The following is a 20,764-nucleotide window of genomic DNA, read 5'->3' on the forward strand; positions in this document are numbered from 1 at the left end:
TTTTTGCAGCCTGTGAGCATGTTCAGGATGCAGCTGTTTACTGCACTGGCCTTTTGTTCTGGGCACTGCACTCAGAGAAAGATTGCAAGCTGTCAACAGCCACTGACACTGACAAACAGCTTACCTTCAACTCATCCAGTGTATTTAATACATTTTTCAAAATAGGCATCCCCAAAGTATACCATCTCAGGGATGGAAGGTGAAAGCAGTAGGAGAAAGAATAACAAGTACAGAGAACATACAGTACACAGAGGAAACCTGGTCAAAGGCTCTAGGACTTCTGAAAAGAAAAGAAGTTATACCCATTTGGTCTTTGGCCTGGACATGGAGACACGTTGTAAAAGACATTTTGCAGTAAATGAATAATCTAGTTTTCCTGGGGGGGAAGGGTGATTTATGGCAAACTTTGTTGGTGAACTCTGAGGAGAGGAACAAGCAGTGCCAGCCCAGGGCAGTGTTGCTGGGTGCACTATGAGAAGTTTGTTCATGTCTGCCTGCTGAATTCCTGAGTTTTATCAACACTGGTAACGGTGTTAAATTCATTTGCTGCAGTGACACACAGATCCCAGATGGACTCTGAAGGATCCAGCTCCCCCAACTCATTTGCTTTGGGATTTAATAGCAGTCTGAGAGAGCAGAAAACTCGGAAACTTGGAACTTTGCTCCCCCAGCAGGTTACACTGTTCTCAGCCCTTAGCTGAGCCCAAGGAGCAGCAGCAAGTCAAGAAAGGCCAGACTGCATGGCCATACAAAGCAGTTATTTTGGTCTCTCATTCAACATACCTTCAAACAACACAACAGCACAGTGCTGCCTGGATTGTGACCACCAAATGACTGCAGCATACCTGCAATCAGTTGCAGCAATTCAGATATGCGTCCTACAGCAGCTATATTGAGATTAATTAGCATGTTCTATGGCTAATTAGGGGACATCAGACTTCAGCACTATCATTCCTGGCTCTATCCTTTGCACTCTTAAAATATATTTTTTTTTAAGACTCCTTGTCCTGGGCTCCTACCCTGTGCTAAGCTTCAGCTCATTTTAAGAACTATTATTTTTTCCAGGAGATGAGTAAATCTGGTTCTTCCCCTCTGGCTTCATGCTTGAATTGGCTGTCACTATGCTACTCTTCAGAAAAGGGAGTTGAAAAATAAGACAATTCTAGCAGCTAGTGACAAAACCACATGAAAAGCCCAGTTCCAAAGTTTGGCACTTATGGCTATAAAGAAACAACTACATCTCTGGTAACTGAAACCAGCATCAGTGGGAACACTTCACCTCACTAATGCTTGCTCTGTTTTAAATATGTTGCTTGTTTGGTCTGCATATGAAAGATTCATTTTCTTAAAGCTGTGCTTGGAGAGCCTCCATCCACTGACAGTCCATCACACAAACCCTCCACAGCTCTGCTTATGGACTCCTTCAAACAATTCCTTCTGGAGCTGAGAGGAACTTTGTCTCTGACCTGGAGTGCTGAGCGTGGAACTCAACATGTGCGGGTTTGTGGGACATTTGCCTTGGGCTGCTCACACAGGAGGAAGGGATGGGAGGGAGGTGAGTCATTCATTAACTCGATAAGAAGATTCCATATGATTTGTGTTCTCCTATGGAATGTGTATGTGTGACTGATTAATCTTAATGGAGGCTCTGTGCTGAGGGGAAGATAAAGCCTCTGGAATCTCTCATGCAATAAAGTATCTTGTTCGTTCTTGCTGTAGGATAGAGACTGTTTAGTACAACTCCCTGCATAGCTTACTACTGCATTAAGACCTCCCCCCCAGATGTAATGCACCCTTTTGAAGACAGTCAATTAAAAATACAAGAGCTACTGAATGACTCCTTTGTTCTTGGGGGCAGTAAAGACAAATCAGTTTAGGGGAATGATAAGCTGGAATTCACCTCGATTTTAAGTGGTTAAAAATAAGCATTTTTCCCCACGACTTCACAGTCTGGTTTATATTCCCAACCTTGAAAAAATCAAATACATAGCCAGAAAGACATCAGCCTCAATAAAGCTCATTGCCTCACTTTTTCCTCTTCCCCCCTTTGACTCCTTCGAGTTCCTCCACACTACAAACAGTGAGATTAGGGACAGCTTTTGCAAAGCATACTTCTATACCAGCCACAAACACGAGTTCCTCCTCCTGCTCCTCAGCAGCAGTGCTTGAAGGACACAGGGCTGCCTCCAGCAGCAAACCCAGAAGGCACAGCAAACCCAGAAGGCTGTACGAGGTAACGGCCTCAGAAACATTCACAGCGCTATTACACGCCGTTGCGCTCCCGGCCGCCATTTTGGGCCCGCTCCCTTAGCAACACAACAACACTTCCGTTGCTACGGCAGAGCGCGTCTCAATAAAGTTTGTCCCTCCCCGCTGCCCATCCCGGCCTACCTTCCTCTCATCCTTCCGGCTTAACGCTGATTGGTGTTCGACGCGTGACGTCACCCTGGCGCCTGCGCCCGGCCCAATCGGAGGCGGCGCGCGTGGCTCAGCGCGGCGTGGGTCCCGCGGTGCAGCCGGCGGCGGGGCGGCGCCATGTCCTGGCTCTTCGGCATCAACCGCGGCTCGACCCCGGCGGGCGGCGGCGGCGACGCGGGGCAGGGCGGGACCGGGCTGACCCTGCCGCCAGGCCCGGGTGGTGGCGGCGGGCCCGCAGGCGGCGGAGGGGCGGGGGATCGCAGCACGCCCAAGGACAAATGGAGCAACTTCGACCCCACGGGCCTGGAGCGGGCGGCCAAGGCGGCGAGGGAGCTGGACGCGTCCCGTGCGTGAAGGATCGGGGCCGGGAGCGTCAGACGGGGCTTGATGTCTCGAAGCTGCAGCCTCCAGGGCGCGGGGGGAGCAGAAGGGTGGGCCCCGAGGGCTCAGCTCCAGCGGGTGGGTTCGTGCCGGAAGGAATCGCTCCGCGATGTTAACAGCCCCTTCCCTCTATCCGTCGCAGGCCATGCAAAGGATGCGCTCAGCCTGGCCCAGATGCAAGAGCAGACCCTGCAGCTGGAGCAGCAAACCAAGCTGAAGGTACATCAGGGCGTGTGGTACTGCTGAGTGGGCAGCCCAGTACCAGCAGCTGCCAGGACTGTGAATTGTAACCACATTTCCCAGCAGTCTGCCCTGGGCACTGTGTTCTTGTCAGCTGTCATTTAACTTTAGCAAGATGTCAATACTTGCCTTTGAAAAAGAAGTACGTAGGTTGCTGTGAAGGTAATGCCTTCTGTTTATTTCCATGGAGACTGCAAGAGATACAAAGATCATGATAACACCATTTGATAGAGCAGACTCTTAGCTACAAAGCACTAGTTTTCATCATAGCCGTTACTGTTACAATCATAAAGATTAACGGGGGAATGGCAATACAGGAGTTGAAATAACAAAAAGGACTAACACGAATAGGAGTGTGTTACAAAGGGGAAGTACTCACCTATCTCTGAAGACCTAGGCTTGCAAGGAAACTCCACAAGAGAGGATCTCCAACCAGAGATCCTTCCCCATGCCAGTCAGCCCTTAAATGAGGTCTCAGAGAGGTGCAGCCAGGCTCCACCCCTACTGATCACACAGCTGAATTGCCTTCACCTGCCCTCCCAGGGCTGACAGGGTCTTTTCCCCCAGGTGCTCAATCAATGCTTCATACCCTGATTCAACAGTTCCCATACAACCCCCATTAGCTCTGTTTTTTCACCAGAGCTTGCATGCTGTGCTCATCAAAATCTGCACCACTGGTGTTGACCCACTGTCATCACTGCTGAAATGAGCCACCTCACTGTGCTCACGTGCACTGGTTGGTCACCAAGTGTCAGTGAATGTCATTTGTTCCTCGTGGAGGAATTCAGTGTCACATTGTTGCTTCATACACACTTCCATGTCAGGCTGCCTCTCTGTTGCCATCTGACAAAATGTACCAGAATGATGGTGACAAGTCTCAGCCCCTGCTGCCCTATGACCAACATTGTAAAACTGGAGGTGTTACTTTCAGAGCAGCCCCTGTGATTCTGGAAGGTGAGGTGCAGATAATGTCTCTGCCATAGGTGGCTTTGTAACCCCTCACTATTGCCACCATTTTTAGCGAGTTACAAGGGTTGTATGCAGGGAAGTGTGAAATGATTACAAATGCATCGTTTGGAACATAACTGCCACAGTCTTTTCTCTGTAGGGTTGTGCACTGAGCTAATTTGTGGTTATCATTATATCATTATCTCACTATAGGAGTATGAAGCTGCCATAGAACAACTGAAGAACGAGCAGATACGGGTACAAGCAGAAGAGAGACGAAAAACACTCAGTGAGGAAACAAAACAGCATCAAGCAGTAAGGGAATGAGGGGAAGCCTGCTGATGGAAGCCCTTTTCTCTGTCCTCCTTCATGGGGAAGGAAACAATGCATTGATTGTTTTTGGTGGTGTGGTGGGCAGCAATGCATGCTGAGCCTGTCTTCTACCCTGCCTGTGTGATGTTAAGCTTAATTTGTAGTTGTATTTACTGATAACACTTTAGCACAAGTCAATGCATTGGCAATAATAGTGAAATCAGGGACGTGCAAGCTAGCTTTTGTTCTAACAGCTCACATGGTGGAGAACAGGGAAGCAAGGGGCTGATGAATTCTAATCACTTGTATATATTTAAAAAGTAGCTAAAACCATTGGATAGGCACGTGTTTCTTGTCCCTCTAAAATGTGGACTTTGAACAGGGCTGGCTCAGGAAGCAGGCTCCACTTCTGTGCCTCAGTCAGCTTCTAAACTCCTGCAGTTCACAGGGCATCACTGGAAGTCAAAGCTAACTTTGTGATTTGCTTCTGATGTGCCATGCTTCGAAGAGCAGTTGTTGAGATAACTGATGTCTCTCTATCTGGAATGAAAAATAATATCAGCTGTTGTGCAGAGTCCTTATGGGTGGATTGGGACCCCCAGACCACTTTCTGTTGAGTTTACCTGGTGTGGGTTTATTTGTCAGTTGCAGTGGAGAACTGACAGATTAGTGAGGAACAAGAAAATGAATTGGAAACACCACTCATCTGACAGTCAGTGTATCTTGCCATTTCTGTTGCCTGCAATTGCTGGTCCAGGTACTTTGTTTTAGAACATGAAAGCATGTTTATCCCAGTAAAGCAAGTCTCTTTTTGAGCCAGAGTATGCTTGGTCTTCATTTTGATGTCAGTGATACCTTAAAATGAGGTTGGGCATGGTAGACTTCTCAGCATAGACGAGTTTTTGGAGAGAGCTGAGGATATTTTTTCCTCTATTCATTTTTCAGATCCTGGATTGATTGGTTTGCGTTGTTTGTGCTTTGTTGTTTTTTTTTCCCCCTGCATGTACCCAATCTTGTTGCTGTTGGTTCTTTTTTCTCTTAAGTGCTTAATCTTTATATTCTGAATGCTCCTTTCTTTTATCATTTTGTTTTGTCTCATGCAGAGAGCCCAATACCAGGACAAGTTGGCACGGCAGCGCTACGACGAACAGATGAGACAGCAGGTGTGGTTGTTTCTCTAACAAAACTGTAGTAGTTTCTCTTAGGTTCTGACCAGACATCAAATGGAAGGTCAGGAATTAGGACTGGGTGGCCAATTGTGTGGGATTATCAGTATGAATCTGATAAATGGAGAGAGGAGGAATGCACTTCAACCTAGTGGACCAGCTTCTTGACAACGATTTATAAACTTAAGTTTACACAAATACCTACTTGACTGAGTTCTTAAACTTGAATGCATCTTCTGCTGTCATCTCTGCCTCCAGCAACTTGCTAATGAAGAGAATCTGAGGAAGCAGGAAGAATCTGTACAGAAGCAGGAAGCCATGAGGCGTGGTAAGTTAGAATTCTTCCTTAGCTCTTAAGGTGTGCAGGCAGATCAGACTCTGTACTCATCTTTGACTCCTTCAGGTTGGTTGGTGCTCTTTTAGGGACGTATTGGCAAACAATGTAAGCCCAGTAGCACTGGAACTACCAATTGCTTGCAAGATCAGTTTCAGAAGTGATTGAACTACTAAATGGCTGCTCTGTGGGACTTGGATTTCTCAATAAACTGCCAGCATCTCCTGATGTTGCAGTGAAAGCCTGATTCTACGCTGGAGCAACCTAAAATACAACCAATTTTGAGGAGGAAAGAGAAACAAAATAGCTAACGTAAAGAGTGGTTGAAACAACATCACCTAACCTCTACTTATTTGTTGCTGTAGAAAATACAAGCTCAATCATGACCTTTTCGTGTGACACTGGCTTTGTTTCTTTTCACTGTTACGGAGTTACCAGAATCAGTGGGTCGGTAGAGCACCAGCAGGACTACGAGGCAGCTTGTAGGTAACCAAATAGGATCAGAGTGTTGTTTTGCTTGCTGCACATACCTGGACTGCCGGTCTGTCTGCTCCTTGCTGCCATCTGGTGTAGCATTGTGGCAACAATTCAGCATGGCTCAATTCTGAGCCTTGCGGGAGATGCGGCTGTCAGGGCAGTCAGTCTGTCCAGCATCCAGGTGTCCAGGCTGCTAGCAAAGATCTGGATGGTCCAGCCACGATTTTGTGCAGTGTCACAGAAGATTGAGGCTGGTGGCTGTGCTCATCTCATGGGTTGTTCTTAGGTTTCTCATTCATCCTCCAGCCACGTGAATGTTAATGCTCCTGTAGCAATTCTGCATCCCAGATTACCCTCTCTAGGACAAAGTCTTGGGCCAGCCTGAAAGATTGAGCTCTCTTTTCTTTACAGCCACAGTAGAGCGCGAGATGGAGCTGCGGCATAAGAACGAAATGCTGCGTGTTGAAGCAGAGGCAAGAGCCCGTGCCAAGGCTGAGAGGGAGAATGCAGACATCATCCGGGAGCAGATCCGCTTAAAAGCTGCAGAGCATCGCCAGACAGTGCTGGAGTCCCTCAAGTATGTGAAGCCAAGACAAGGATGTGGGCTGCCTTACTTCTCGTGCGCATTTCCTTTGCCTTGTAGGAAGCCTTTGCTGTTGATCCCTCTGAGCTCTGAGGAATATGATGAGTTGCTTTGGACACTTTTGTACATTGAATAATAGGGATTATATGGAGGAGAACCTTTTTCAGCTGTTTGTTTTTGTGCTTTGGAGTCTGAGTGTGAACCAGAAAGAGTATTTATAGAGCTGTGAGTCTCACACAGTTTTCCTAGCAGATGATTTCAAGCCGTATTTATTAAAACTGAGGCTCGGTTACTCTGAAAACTCAAAGCTCTCTCAGTTTCTGGATATATGCCATAAAAATATAAAGGGAGGGCATTTAAAAATGAGTTTTGACTGGTTCTAAAGGAGATAGTTATAGAATGTGAAGCTGTGTTGTAAATTGTTTCAGTCCAGCATTCAGAATTCTTCTGCCTATCTTGATGTTTCTTCACCATAGGACAGCAGGGATGCTCTTTGGGGAAGGATTCCGTGCCTTTGTGACAGACTGGGATAAGGTCACAGCCACGGTAAGATTGTGACACATCTAGACAAAAAGCCTGGCAAAGCTCTTGTTTTATATTGGGCTGCCAAGGTTCTTAAAATGGCATCAGAGCAGCTCATAGCTGAAATGCATTTTGGATCTGTATGCATGCTTTCATTATCGAATGTGCCTATTCAGGATGGACAGGCTGGAAACCTGGAGAGTACTTCTAGACCCATTACATGTGCTAAATAAGTTGATTAAAGACGTCCCAGCATCTTCTTGCAGGACAGAAGACCATGGCAGTTACTTCCTGTTTGACGTAATGTCATTTCTCACTGCAAAACTGTGCAGCACTGAGGTATTTTTAGTAGCATGGCTCGTTAAAATGGACAATTTGCTTTAAATCAGAGGCAACCATCTGCTCCACCAGGCAGTTCTATACACAGAGGCTGGCACAAAAGGTGCTTTGTCCAAGCGTGCTGGGGAATGGATGCTTTCAGTGCATCCTTTTGTCATCTGCAGGCTGTACCTGGAGTGCTTGCAGTATGTGGAGCCCTTTGAAGATGACTGCTTTTAGCTGTATGTTCTCTTGACCCAGATACCAGTTTCTTGTGTTGTGGTCATTTTTGCTTCTGATCAGCTCTTGTCTTGGGAAATTGGGACTTCTTTTTCTTTATATATAAATAAATCTAAGAGTACAAATATTTTTGGAAAAGAGGTAACACAGCCAGAACTCTTACATTTTGGGTTGCTTTGAAAAATGCTGTAATGCTGACTATGAGGCAAGATGTAGGTAGCTATTTTTGAGTTCCTCTAAATTAACCCTGCCAGGATACCTTCTGCTGCTAAAAATGTGGAGCTTCTCGTGTTCTAAATCCTTGCAAACTGGGAGTAACCAGGTACAGAGATCTTGCTCTTTGCCCCTTGAACCTGCTGTTCTGAACTCCTCCATCCAAAGCAAAGGTGATGTCACACACTTAAGCAGAGTAGAACTGAACAGGTGGCACCTTGTGGTTTATTGAATTATGCCCTCCTTGTCGTCCTTGAGGTTCTTGACATTGATCTGTACTTGTTGCAGAAACTTTTAAAACAATTGCAGCTTGCTCTTTTGTCTACCTGGACTTGCTCTGATTGGAATGTCCTTAGCATTGTCAGTGCAGCTCCTTGTCTTCTCTGATAACTAGCTAGGGTGGGAAAAGCTGCCTGCAGGGCTGCTTGGTTTAATGTGAGCCAACTGAGTGCTGAGCAGCAACCAGGAATCACAGAGAGCAAGCCAGAGGCTTTCTGCTTTGCTGACAACTTAATGGCAATGTCTCATGTTCTGGGGTTTGTAAACAACCTCTTCTCTCACTGTAGTGCAGTGGTGTCAATTCCCACAGTAGTTTTAGTGTTGAAATGCCTCAAGTACCCATTCTTTTGCATTGTGTCTGACATTATTGTCCTCCTACACCAGGTGCACCTTTGCCCATTCCCTTCTTGCTCCCTGCTCTGTAGTGGGAGGTTTTGGCCTCTACTGTCACTGAAACACTTATTAGCTTTGTCTCCTGTTCAAAAAGAGCTCTAGGAAGCGTTTCTGTGAGATGTTTCCCAAGGTCATCTTTGCCTTCACTTGCTCATGCTCCTGTTGCAGTGCTTTCTTGAAAGGATATACACTTCTGATGGTTATCTGTGGTGAACGATGCCACTTTTCCAGTGGCATGTCTTGACTCATTTGGTGATTTACATTGACCCCATGCCCTCATTAGGGAAGGCGAGTAAATCAACTGGAATCTCTGTACCTCTTAAAATTCCAAATGCTTTTTCTAATCCTCATCCCCTTTTCTTTCCAGGTGGCAGGCCTAACCCTGCTGGCTGTGGGAGTTTACTCTGCCAAGAATGCCACTGCAGTAGCAGGACGCTACATAGAAGCACGTTTGGGTAAACCTTCTCTGGTGAGAGAGACCTCACGCATTACTGTGCTGGAGGCACTGAAGCACCCGATCAAGGTAGAGTGTGGCTCTGTCTTTGTCTTGCTCTCAGCTATGAGGATGCAGAACTCCTTTTCCAGCTCTGTGTCAGGCAAGGATCTGCCTGTGAATAAATGTACTAATAGAGGCTGTGTGGGTGAGCTGATCTCATTGTCTTAATGTATTAAGTTTGTGGTTTCTGAGTTTTGGAAGCTGTGGCCAATTTCTACATGTCAGTGATTGAGTTTTTCCTTTCTAGGTTGGTAAGCGTCTCACCAGTAAGGCTCAGGATGCCCTTGAAGGAGTTGTTCTCAGTGTGAGTACTGTGTTCTGCTGTCTTATTTGTTGAGGGATGACTTCTGAATCTAAATAGGGAAAGCTGTTTCCTTACATGCACTTCAAATGATGTAATTCTAGTAATTCTAGCACCTGCAGAGCATTGAGACTACATATAAGCTCCGATGCTTCACTGGCACAGGTTAACATTTCTGTTAACCTTCTTTTTCCTCTGAACAGAGCATAGTTCAGTGCTTGCTTGGCTGCAGCTTTTCTCTGCAGTCAGCATGCTAATATTCAGAGCTCCACTTATCTCATCTGTGAAATACTACTGAACTTATGGTTGCTGCACTGCTTCCTGGCTTAAGGAAGAGACCCACAGTCAAGTGGACAGAACTAGGAATTGAGTAAATCCTGAATACTGAGGAAACAGCTCAGCTCCAAAGCAATAAGTAGCTGAAGTGAAGGCTTACAAGCTTGAGACTGTAGAAATGCTGCTGCTGATCCCTGAAGCTGATCAATGCTGGTCTCTTGGTTCTTTCTAATCCTTAAACATAACTCTTCTCTTACAGCCCCAATTAGAAGCACGTGTGAGAGATATTGCCATAGCAACAAGAAATACAAAAAAGAACAAAAGCCTATACCGGAATATTCTGATGTATGGCCCTCCTGGCACTGGAAAGACACTTTTTGCCAAGGTAAAGCCCTGCCAGCATTCTGACTGCCTGTGTGTTGCAAAGCCTTCCAGTAACTGCAGGCCTTAAGTATCCTCTCTAGTCTGAAACCCATTGTTTAAACTTCGGGTTTTTGCATCTCTATTGGTAAGGGAGGAGAGAGCATCCACCTGCAGCAGCTCTGAATTAACACAGTCACTTGGGTTCTAAGCTAAGCTTAGGCAGAAGAACTTCCACCTAGAAAAGGCAGTTGGCAACTGTGACTTGGGAAATTGCAACACCAGCCTTCTGTCTTATTTCCACTTCTGTTAATTACATGCACTTGTCCAAATAGGGACTTTCTTGCTGTCACTTACTAATCCCCAAGTGAAAGAGAAAGAAAAGTATGGTTTTATTTTGCACATGCTCTACAGGGGTGGTTTGCAAGCAGGCTTGTGTAGCAATTGGACAAATCAGTGCAGTGGGAAGAATGTTACAACAAAGGTGTGATGATGGAAGGGCCAGCACAATAGAAATCTGCTCTAAAGGAAGGGAAGAAGATCGCTCACCTGTACCAGAAGATTCCGGGTTCATAGGGGAAAGCTTCACCAAGGAGGGATCTCCAGAAAGAGATCCTTTCCTATTGGCAGTCAGCTCTTAAATGAGGTCTCAGAGAGGTGCAGTCAGGCTCCACTCCTGATCACACAGCTGAATTGCCTTCACCTGTGCTCCCAGGGCTGACAGGGTCCTTTCCCCAAGTGCTCAATCAATGGTTCATGCCCTGACTCAACAGTTCTCATACAGCTTGAATTGGGATTTCAGTTTTTTGGCTTGTTCTTCTCTGCTTGTCCAGTACATGTGAGGTTCCCTATGGTTGTTCAGCAGCAGCAAATTTGACATGCTGATGCAAGATGAGTTTTGTGCCTCTGTCAATACAATAAATGTGCAGTCCAGTTGCGTTTGCTGCCAGTTCTGATTGTATGCCAGCTAGTTTGGATTTCTGAATCCCATAGGGAAGGGCAGGACTTGGAAGTGACAACAACAGTGTAAGGAGAAGGGAAAAAAGCTGAGTGTTGGGCAGTGGAGAAAGGGGAAGAAGCATTTAATACTTCTCCAATATGATGGGAGCTCCAAGGGGGTGGTGGTAGCTAGAAATAATTGGGATGGATCAGAAGGAAGATGATGTAAGAGTGAGGAAAGGACTGAGTACCTGTGCATATGCTCTGGAGAGGACAAAATGCTGCATTGAAAAGCAGATTGCTTTCTGAGCTGTGACTTCTGTGCTTACGTTAATGGCAGCAACTGTGCAGTTTGCTGTCCCTGCTTTCCAGAAAGGCAACCTGTCATAGCATGGTGGCCTTCTGACTACTGCAAAACAAAGCCATGTGGATCTGTGGTGTTAAGTATTTATGCTACATGACAGGGTTCTTCAGGCAGATGTAAACACACTTGAATGTAATAGCTGTCAAAGCTCCCAGCTTCGTTGGACTGATGCAGAACATTGAACATTAGCAGCAGGAACCGGGTGGTTTTAATGGGCAGAGTGTAGCTCTTTTTTCCTGCCTCCTGCTGAGCAGCACATAATTGGTTGGGTTCAGCTGAGTGTGTTTTGCTGGAGCTGATGCTTATCTACGTGGCTTGACTTGTTCATTTTAACCTTCAGATGACTTTCCTTTACTCAGCAGAAGCAAATAGCCAGCTCTGGGTCAGCTAATGGAGTGTTAGCTCAGGCTGCTGCCTGTCCCCGTGGCTCAGTTGGTGGCTGCTACGTGAGCTGCTTTCTGAAATGGAGGGTAGAGATCTTTCCATCCCTTGGCTTCATATCCCAGCCCAGTCTGTTATTTCAGACACAGGTGGCTGTGGCCTTATTCACCACTGAGACATGGTAGTGAGATGGAATGGAATTTGAAGCTAGGAGCTTATCAGCCATTTTAATAGTTGGGGCTGAAGCAGAGGGGGGATTTCTCAAGGCTGTGATGACGTGGCAACCTAACCAGAGTTGGGTCAGTGTGAGCCAAAGACTCCTAAAAAGTTCTGGGTGAACTTCAGTTATATCTGCTCAACCTTGCTTGATGGACAGGCTCATAGTTTGTTACCAATTCACAGAGAATTGGTATATTTATATTTTACCTGCAACTCAAGGGAGACATTTCCAGCACACTGCAGGAGCTCCATCAAAGCCCTTTGCTCTGTGGCCTTGAGCTGTGGCAGGCTGATTATGGGATGGCCTTGCAGTGAAAGAGGTTTCTTAACTCTCTTTTTGTTCCCTTCCAGAAATTAGCTGTGCACTCGGGCATGGATTACGCCATCATGACGGGTGGTGATGTTGCCCCTATGGGGCGGGAAGGAGTGACTGCCATACATAAGCTCTTTGATTGGGCAAACACCAGTAGGAGAGGGTAAGTAGAGCTTCCTCTGACTCCTAAGTGTGGTTTCTTGCTCGAAGAAACTCACTGCAGTGATGTAGTTCAGACTGCTGTGTGAGTGATGCTCTTGCGTAGATGAGGCAGCGCTGAGCAAGAACACCATCCTCTAAAGCTTGCCTAGAATGAGTGCATTTTGCATTTTTTGCATTTTTCTTGCCTTACAGTATTTTAAAAAGCTCCACTCTTTGATTTCTTAAGAATGTGTAGTCAGTTTGTACTGGTGAAAATAGATTTTTGCAGTCCAAATGCAGCTGAGGAGCATCTTTGTCCAGCCAGGATATTAAAGCCCAATGGAGAACTTGTAGGGAGTGCCTGTTGATTTTTGTGTTATATTTTGATTGCAGGTGTTCTGTAGACAAACACGACAAATTGATGATTGATGTGTACCCTGATTGCTTTAGATGGACACTATCTTGCAGTGTCTGTTTCAATCCCTGCTGCATTTGTCATCTAAATGTTTCTATTTCCCCTTCATAAAACAAACCTGCAGAGTAATGACCTGAGGATCTAAACTCTTTACATTCCTCTCAACCTGCTGGATGCTTCCACCATAGAGTTCTCTTTCAGAGCTCTGGCTGCCTCTGAATTTATTCTGACCTGGTTAAAAACTTCTGTCTGATAAGAACTTCATACGCTTCAGATCAGTGTCTTAAAAAAGTGATGGGCAAAGGTTAGCTGTGTCCATACTTGAGTGTTCTAAGCTTGAGTAACATGCAAACATCTAAGCAGACTTTATTCTGGATATCCAACAGTTTTAACTGCTTGCAAGTTCTGTGTTGCCTTTATTGGCCAAAACCAGGAAATGCTTCTCTGCAGAGATTTTAGTTGAGAAAGTTTTCAGAAAAACTGGAGTTGAATGTGAGAATGAGATGTTAAGAGGCCCTAAAACCTCTTGGACAAATGCTATGAAAGAGAGAAAGAAGCTGGACAAGAAAGCAATAGAGGCTGTGGCAGCTTTATGAGCAGCCTGGTTCTGTTATTGATAAACATCTTTATACACTCAGTCCCTTGGGAAGAGCACTGCCCTTGGGTTATAAGTGAATTTATTTTCCTGAATTATTCATTGACTTTATTAATTCACTTCTCCACAGGTAGTAAAACCATTCCATTATTGCCAGTGTGGTTTGGAAAGGGAAACCAACAAAACAGCAAAGCAGTGTGCAGGGAAGGGCTCTGGCTTCAGGTTTTGAATGGGATAAGGAAGGAGCCACCATCAGCTCAGCTCCTTGGATGCTGAAACGCCTTGCAGCCTCACACATTTCTCTGGATAGGAGTGAATGCTAAAATAAGCACTCTCCACTACCTGGGGAGCAGGTCTAGATTTCACATATCTGCTCAGACTTGACAGGAACGCAGCAGCACTGCTAGATATACAGCTGGTCACTGCTGTGGGTGTCTGGAAGGAAGACAGGGGAATCTTGGAGCTTTGTGAGCCTCACTTACCTGTCCCTATTACTGTGTAGTGCTTTCTTTTTGCAGCCTCTTGCTATTCGTGGATGAAGCAGATGCATTTCTGCGGAAGAGAGCCACAGTAAGTGCTTTCTCTCTGGTCATTATCTGTGCACGCTGCAGTTAGCCAGCCTGCAGCCTACTTGTTTAACGTGATTAGCCAGCTTAAACAGGCAAAAGATTAAAACTGGAAGGTGCTGTGCTGCTCAATTAAGCGATGCAGAGATGAGAAATGAGCCTTTTGCAGCTCAACGATGTGAGCATCTCAAAGCTGACCTGAGAATTCTTCCCTGCAAAAAACCTTTGCAGATGGCTGGGAGAATCCTTGACGAAAACAAAGCTCACGTTGTCAGTAATGCTGCTTAAACTGTGACCTGTCTGAAGTCCCAAGCAGCTGATCTTCCTTTGGGTTTTATCTTTGCAGGAGAAAATCAGTGAAGATCTCAGAGCAACGTTGAATGCATTCCTGCACAGAACAGGGCAGCACAGCAACAAGTACGTATGTGCTGGTTTCTAACCTGACTTATTGCTGATTTGGGCAATCAAGCATCCCACAACCATAAACGGGAGCTCACTGGTATCCTTTTCACCCACATGTCAAAGGGAAGGTCTGAATATCAGGTTGTGTACCCATTCTTTATCTATAACGTTTTTCTGCAGGGTCTTGAGGAGAATTCCTGTCAATAGAGAGGAGCAGTTTTGTGCCAGTGTGGCTCTTGGGCCATCTAAGTTATCTGCACAAATGACAGCAAAGTACACAACCCCCTGTGGGCTTGGATTTAAATAGACCACAAGAACATCAGTGTTTCAATAGCTGTGGTTAAAAGCCCATTTCAAATCACAACGCACTGCTAAGCTGCTGACATCAATTAAGGCATTAAAGTGCAGTTGGCACTGGGAAGACACAACATTCCAGAGCAAAAGAAAGGACTTCTGTCTCCAAAACAATGTGACCTGGAAGCTGGCACAGCTGTACCATGGGGCAGAAGTTGGTTTAATCCACTGCCTTTACATTGCATTACCATTGTGAGTGCCTCTGATTGAGCACACATTAGGCCTGATAGCAGGAATCTCAGTCTTGATTGAGGAAAACAAAGCAACTCCTGCCAGCTGCTGCAGGAGAATGACCTTGCCATACACAAACCCAACAGGAGCATGCTCTCCTTACTCTCATGCTGGGATGAGTCCATTCAGGGCTCAGACAGGGAGGTCTGTGGGGGGTGCTAAATGTTGCTAAATGTTTGATATCCCCAACTCGAGGGTGACTGTGGGTAAAACAATAAGTTAGGCTTATATGGCAAAGACAGCCTGAGAAGGGCTGATATTCAGGCTATGCACTGTAGGATGTCACTTGAGATGCAGTTACAAAGCTAAGGCATGTCAGGTGATGAAGGACCTCCGACCAAAGCAGTTCCTGAGGTCCAAATTGGTTTCTGTTTAGTTTTCTATGGCTCTTTTCAGTCTTTTCCTGTTTCACACTTCCAGGTTTATGCTTGTTTTAGCAAGCAACCAGCCCGAGCAGTTTGACTGGGCTATCAATGACCGAATAGATGAAATGGTGAACTTTGATCTGCCCCAGCTAGAAGAGCGAGAGCGGCTCGTGAGGATGTATTTTGATAGGCATGTCCTGAAGCCAGCCACAGAGGGTAAACAGTGAGTATCCCTGCAGAATTCTCCTTGTTGCTGTTGTCCTCAGCAGTAGTGGAGCTGCTCCCTTCTCCAAAATGAAGAAAAATCTGATGCTCCCCTTCAGGAGTGCAGTTGTCGATAGCAAGTTGCTTCATACAAACTTCCCTCTGCCTTGCCCCCTCTTCTCATGTGGATGCATATAAAGCAATCCTTGTGCTTCTGCTTTTAGACGTTTGAAGCTGGCCCAGTTTGACTACAGCAAAAAGTGCTCAGAGATTGCCAGGCTGACAGAGGGCATGTCTGGCCGAGAGATCTCCCAGCTTGCTGTGGCATGGCAGGTAGGTGGGATTTCACTGGGCTTCCTGCTTCTTTCTCCCTTTCTATAAGGCTTATTGATTTTTTTTTTTTTGGATGGAGTCTCAGATCTTGGAAAATGTCATCGTGCCCTGGTAGCAATACCAGAACACTGCCAGCTCTAGAGTGGGTGTCAGTGTCTGCGTAACTCCTTGTCTCATTAAACAGGAAGAGCTCTTGGGATCACCAGTGGGGAAACCCCCTATTCAATTAAAGCAAAGCAAGTTCCTTAAGAACAAGTGTGGCCAAACCATGCTGGCTGTTGCTTCATGTTCCAGGCTTAGAAGAAGAGATGCCTGATGCTGCCTGTAGGTACATCAGCATCAGGACACTGAAGCATACTTCCATCTTGCTCCAATCTGAATGTATTTTTAGTACAATTTGAGTGATTGAAGGAACGATGCTATCTGGAAAATAGAGCTGGAAATTCTGTCTACTTCTTATTTCTATATAGGCACCGTGCCTACATAGCATTTCTAGCAGTGTTAGTCCTGCCTCCTATTCCTGCCTTTCTGCTATCCTTTCCATTGTGCTGCTACACCTCTTTGTATGGCTGTGCTGTGAACTGGGTCAGAGAGCTGAAAGAGATTAAAAATAGCTTGGCAAGGCGAGCTGAGTGCAGCCACACTGTTGTCTTGGCACATCTGAGGTCAGGGTGTGCAGGGGCTGTCTGGCAGGAGAAATAGATAAAGGGCAAAAAGAGCCAAGAAAAAGGGAAAATGAGGCATCTCTTACAGTTGCTTTTCATCTTGGGAACACCTTACAGAGCTGATAAACAGCAGATGTTGTGAGCCTGCTGCTCTTCAGAAGTTCCTCAAAGCTGCCTTGAAACAGCTTCCAGTGCTCTTTCAGATAGGCTCATCAGGACAGCTGCTGAGATGCAGTGTGCCTCGGGTCTCTGCCTAATAAATAGATTCAATTGACCCATTCTGGGAAGATTACAGCACAAAGCCCTGCTGAAAACTGCTTTGCTGGTGCTGGAGCACAGAGCTAGGTGGGAGCGTTTTGTTTGCCTTTTGTTTTCAGCTATTTCCTACAGTGACCTGATGCGACTTGGAGCTAATCCTCCAAGTGTAGGCTTAATTGCAATATGCCTGTCGCTTAATTCACCTCGCATTTCTGTGTATGTTTTCCTTAATTAGTTTTTTCCTCCAACAGTCATTTGCAGTGTTGCTGTCTGGAAGCGTTCTGTCTCTACAGGTGTCTCAGAGCAGAGCCTTAACCCGTGTCTGGGCAGCAGAGCTGAGAGATGCTGTGTCAGCCTTCATCTGCATTGAAGTGCTGTTCAGTTTCACAGGGGCTGTCCTGCCATCACCTCCAGCTGACTGGGGGATGCTTCCTTCAATCCTTCAGCCTTAACTTCTGTGCAGTGAAACCCAGAAAGCAGCAGGTAGTTGTAGGAAAGGTGTGATAGGATTTTGAGATGCTGGGACTTACCTCATAGACTCTTACCTCAGCTCTATCCAGCCTGCCTGGGCTCATGGACAGAACCAAACCCGGAGGTGGTTTGGGAGAAGGTCAGGTTCTGAAGTAGTTGGGGGATAAACCATCACAGCAGTCAGCTCTTCCCAAAGAGCAGCCCAGAATGACAGCAGAAAGCTGCTCTGCAGCCCCACGGCCTTGCAGCATTTCCCACAAAGGTGCTTTTGCCATGAAGGTAAATGTCTTAGTTAAGCAAGAGAGCCTGAGCAGCTGCAGCTTCCATAGATTGGAGTTCCTCTGGAAGGTGGGCATGCCATCTGAATGAAGGTATGCTTTAATGCTCTCTCACTTTGTCCTGAATGTTCCAAACAGGAAAAATAAGGTGCAGCAAAGCAGGGAGTGAATGCTGGCACTGAAGAGAATACTGTTGTTTGTGGCACAGCTGATGGTCTGCATGCTGGAAATCCATTTTAATCTCTTCTGCCAAAGACTTTGCCTTCTCTTTTGTCCTTGCTCTTTTCCACTCCCTGTACCTAATCCTTGATGAATGCAGTATGGATTAGATGCATTTACACACCACAGAGTTCCCTTTGAATCTGTTACAGTAATGTGCAAGCTTCCTAGTTTTGCATCCTGACCTTAAACCCGCCGATAAGCTTTAGATAAAGCATTAGCACAGAAGCCCTCCACTTTTCCAAGCCTTAATCATAAGAATGGAGGTATCTTGCCCATTTTATTTTTCAGCAGGCTGCTTTCATCAGAACTGCGATTCAAAGGCACCAAGGCCAAGTGGAAACACACTTGGATTTGGGCTGCAATGAAGCACTGGGTCATTCAGGCTCTGTTTGTCATCTGTGCTCCATCTTTCTCCTTGCACCAACACACGTTTTGGGTTAGAGTTACAAAACACAAATAGTTGGCTTAAAAGGGTTAAAATCTGTCCAGGCAGGAGTCAGAGGTATGAATACAAATGAGCACAGCACCATCTCAGTGTATGCAACTCCTCCCAGAAGGGACAGCTGCTTCCCCCATTTGCTTTCTTGACAACAAGGGCCTGAGGCTTCCTATAAATAGAAAGTCATTGAGAAAATCAACAGAGCATGAACTGCACAGCTTTGCAGGAGTTTCCACTGTCGGATTGAGGGGCTGTGCAGAGGCAGGGAGGGAGGAGGGGGATGTGGGCAGAGGTTTGGGGTGAGGAGCTGGCTGTGTCAGGCTGCCGTAGTGGCATTGCTGTACCAGGAATGTGTTATGGGAGCACTGGCACAGGGAGTCAGCAGATACAGAAGTCTGCAGCTCAGGGTTGCATTGTTACCTTGGAGATAAGATGCTCAGCTCGCAGTGCCAGCAGCCTCCCCTTCCTTCTGGGCTGCAGCTGTATGCTGCATTGCATTGCTGGGCTCCCACATTCCTTGTGTGCAGACCAGCAGGACAACCCCATTGGCACAGTTGCAGGAGAGTGGCACATATGGCTTTTACCCTCACAGCCACTGGAGGATTAGGTAAGGGAAAGCCTCCTGGGGCACATAGCAATTGGACAGAGCAGTATGATGGAAAAAGGTGTTTCCCCAGAGGTGTAATGACAGAAGGATCAGCATGATAGAAAAGTACTATAAAGGAAAGGTAGAAAATTGCTTACCTGTATCAGAAGATTCCAGGTCTGCAGGGGAAAGCCCTACCAAGGGGAGATCTCCAACCAGAGCTCCTTCCCCAGTGGAAGTCAGCCCTTAAATGAGGTCTCAGAGAGGTGCAGCCAGGCTCCACCCTTTCTGATCACACCACTGAACTGCCTTCACCTGTGCTCCCAGGGCTGACCCGCTCCTTTCCCCAGGTGCTCCATCACTGGTTCAGGCTGTGACTCAAACAATTCCCATGCAGGACATGAGGATGGGATGGGACTTGATGCAACACAGCAGCGATATGGGGTGATTCCAGGTGGAAAACCAGAGGGTCACACATCACACACCATTTTAGAGATGCCGCGTTGCCCGTGTTCACCCTGACGCTGCTCTTAGTCCTCCCTTGTAACCATTTAAAACCATTTCCATTGCCTTGGACGGAGATGCTCCATCACCATATGCACCTTTTCCTCTCTACCTTATTGGCTTCACGTGTGCCTTTCCTCTGCCTTTGCCTCCCCAGGCTGCTGCTTATGCGTCAGAGGACGGCGTTCTGACCGAGGCCATGATCGATGCTCGGGTCGCTGACGCTGTGCAGCAGCACAGGCAGAAGATGGAGTGGCTGAAAGCAGAGGGCACAGAAGCGAGCAAAGAAGGTGTCAGAACTCCACTGTTCCCCAAAGGAACACCGGTGTGAGAAGCACCTGCAGACCAGTGTGGATGAGGATGTGGGCAGAGGAGAAGAATGGGGAGTGTCTTTTTGGGCAGATTTTTGGTGGAATCATGTGAGAAATGTGCCCCTTGGTGCAAGGGAAAGGGGAGGGAGTGCTGCCTCAGTCTGCCTTTCATTTCGTGTTTTAAGGATGCAATGGAAATAGGAAAAATGGTTGATATAAGGCAGAAATAATGCTATTAAAGGACCCCCTTGCTCAAACATTGGTGGCTGTGTCAGTCTGTGTAACCTGTCCTGTTAGAGAGGGCCAACTCCAAGTCTTTTTCGGCCATTTGACACTGTTTGGGATGTCCTGGTGACCCAGCTCTGCAAGACCCCTTGGACTGTCCAAACCTTCTCCTCCCATGTATATAAATCCATCAGGTTTACATTCCACCAGAATTCCAACCTTTTTCCCCACGTCCTGCCCAGGGTGTGACTCCTCCCTGCTTGCATCTCTGCACAGCATCACTGCTCTCCTGTTGTCACGCATGGAGGGCTCTGGCACACAGGTGGCAGCGATGGGACTCTGGCTCCTGACTGCTGCCATGGAGCTGCTCTCACTCTGCATGTCTTTCACTTCGTTTCTGCAACAGCAGAGAGATGTTCTGTCATCAAATCGTGGAGAGAAGCCTGTCTTGATCAGACGACATTTGGTCTGTCTGTGTGCAGGTCGGAAAACCTTGTGGTTTCTTTGCCCTGAGTTTGAACTGGATTTGAACTCTGTGCTTTGCTCCGAGTCCCCTCCTGTAACTACACAGCACGAGCACATTTGTCTGACCCAAATCTGTGCCCTTGAGTACCTTGCTGAGCTTCTCTCCTCCGACAGGAATTGACAGCAGCCTCAGCTGTGCCCAATTCGCTGGTGGCTGCTGTGAGTGCTGAGAGATGCACCCTGACTCGAGCCTGGGAGCAC

The 20,764-nt window shown here is 46.6% G+C and overlaps 1 protein-coding gene across 1 annotated transcript; it reads left to right on the forward strand.

The window, feature by feature from the left end:
* The first annotated feature begins 2,660 nt into the window (after positions 1-2,660).
* On the forward strand, positions 2,661-20,054 carry ATAD3A (ATPase family AAA domain containing 3A). Its single transcript, XM_042831666.1, has 16 exons — positions 2,661-2,764; positions 2,942-3,018; positions 4,201-4,302; positions 5,403-5,462; positions 5,724-5,793; positions 6,688-6,853; positions 7,336-7,405; positions 9,192-9,347; positions 9,568-9,624; positions 10,157-10,282; positions 12,512-12,636; positions 14,143-14,194; positions 14,537-14,607; positions 15,598-15,765; positions 15,971-16,079; positions 19,660-20,054. Exons 2-16 carry the CDS (start codon positions 2,974-2,976, stop codon positions 19,831-19,833), a joined length of 1,551 nt encoding a protein of 516 aa, XP_042687600.1. The 5' UTR covers positions 2,661-2,764; positions 2,942-2,973; the 3' UTR covers positions 19,834-20,054.
* The last annotated feature ends 710 nt before the right edge of the window (positions 20,055-20,764 follow it).

This window comes from Centrocercus urophasianus, unplaced genomic scaffold (assembly GCF_019232065.1).
Source record: "Centrocercus urophasianus isolate 14NV4802_14NV808 unplaced genomic scaffold, USGS_Curo_1.0 seq_36, whole genome shotgun sequence".
Classification (NCBI taxonomy): Eukaryota; Metazoa; Chordata; class Aves; order Galliformes; family Phasianidae; genus Centrocercus; species Centrocercus urophasianus.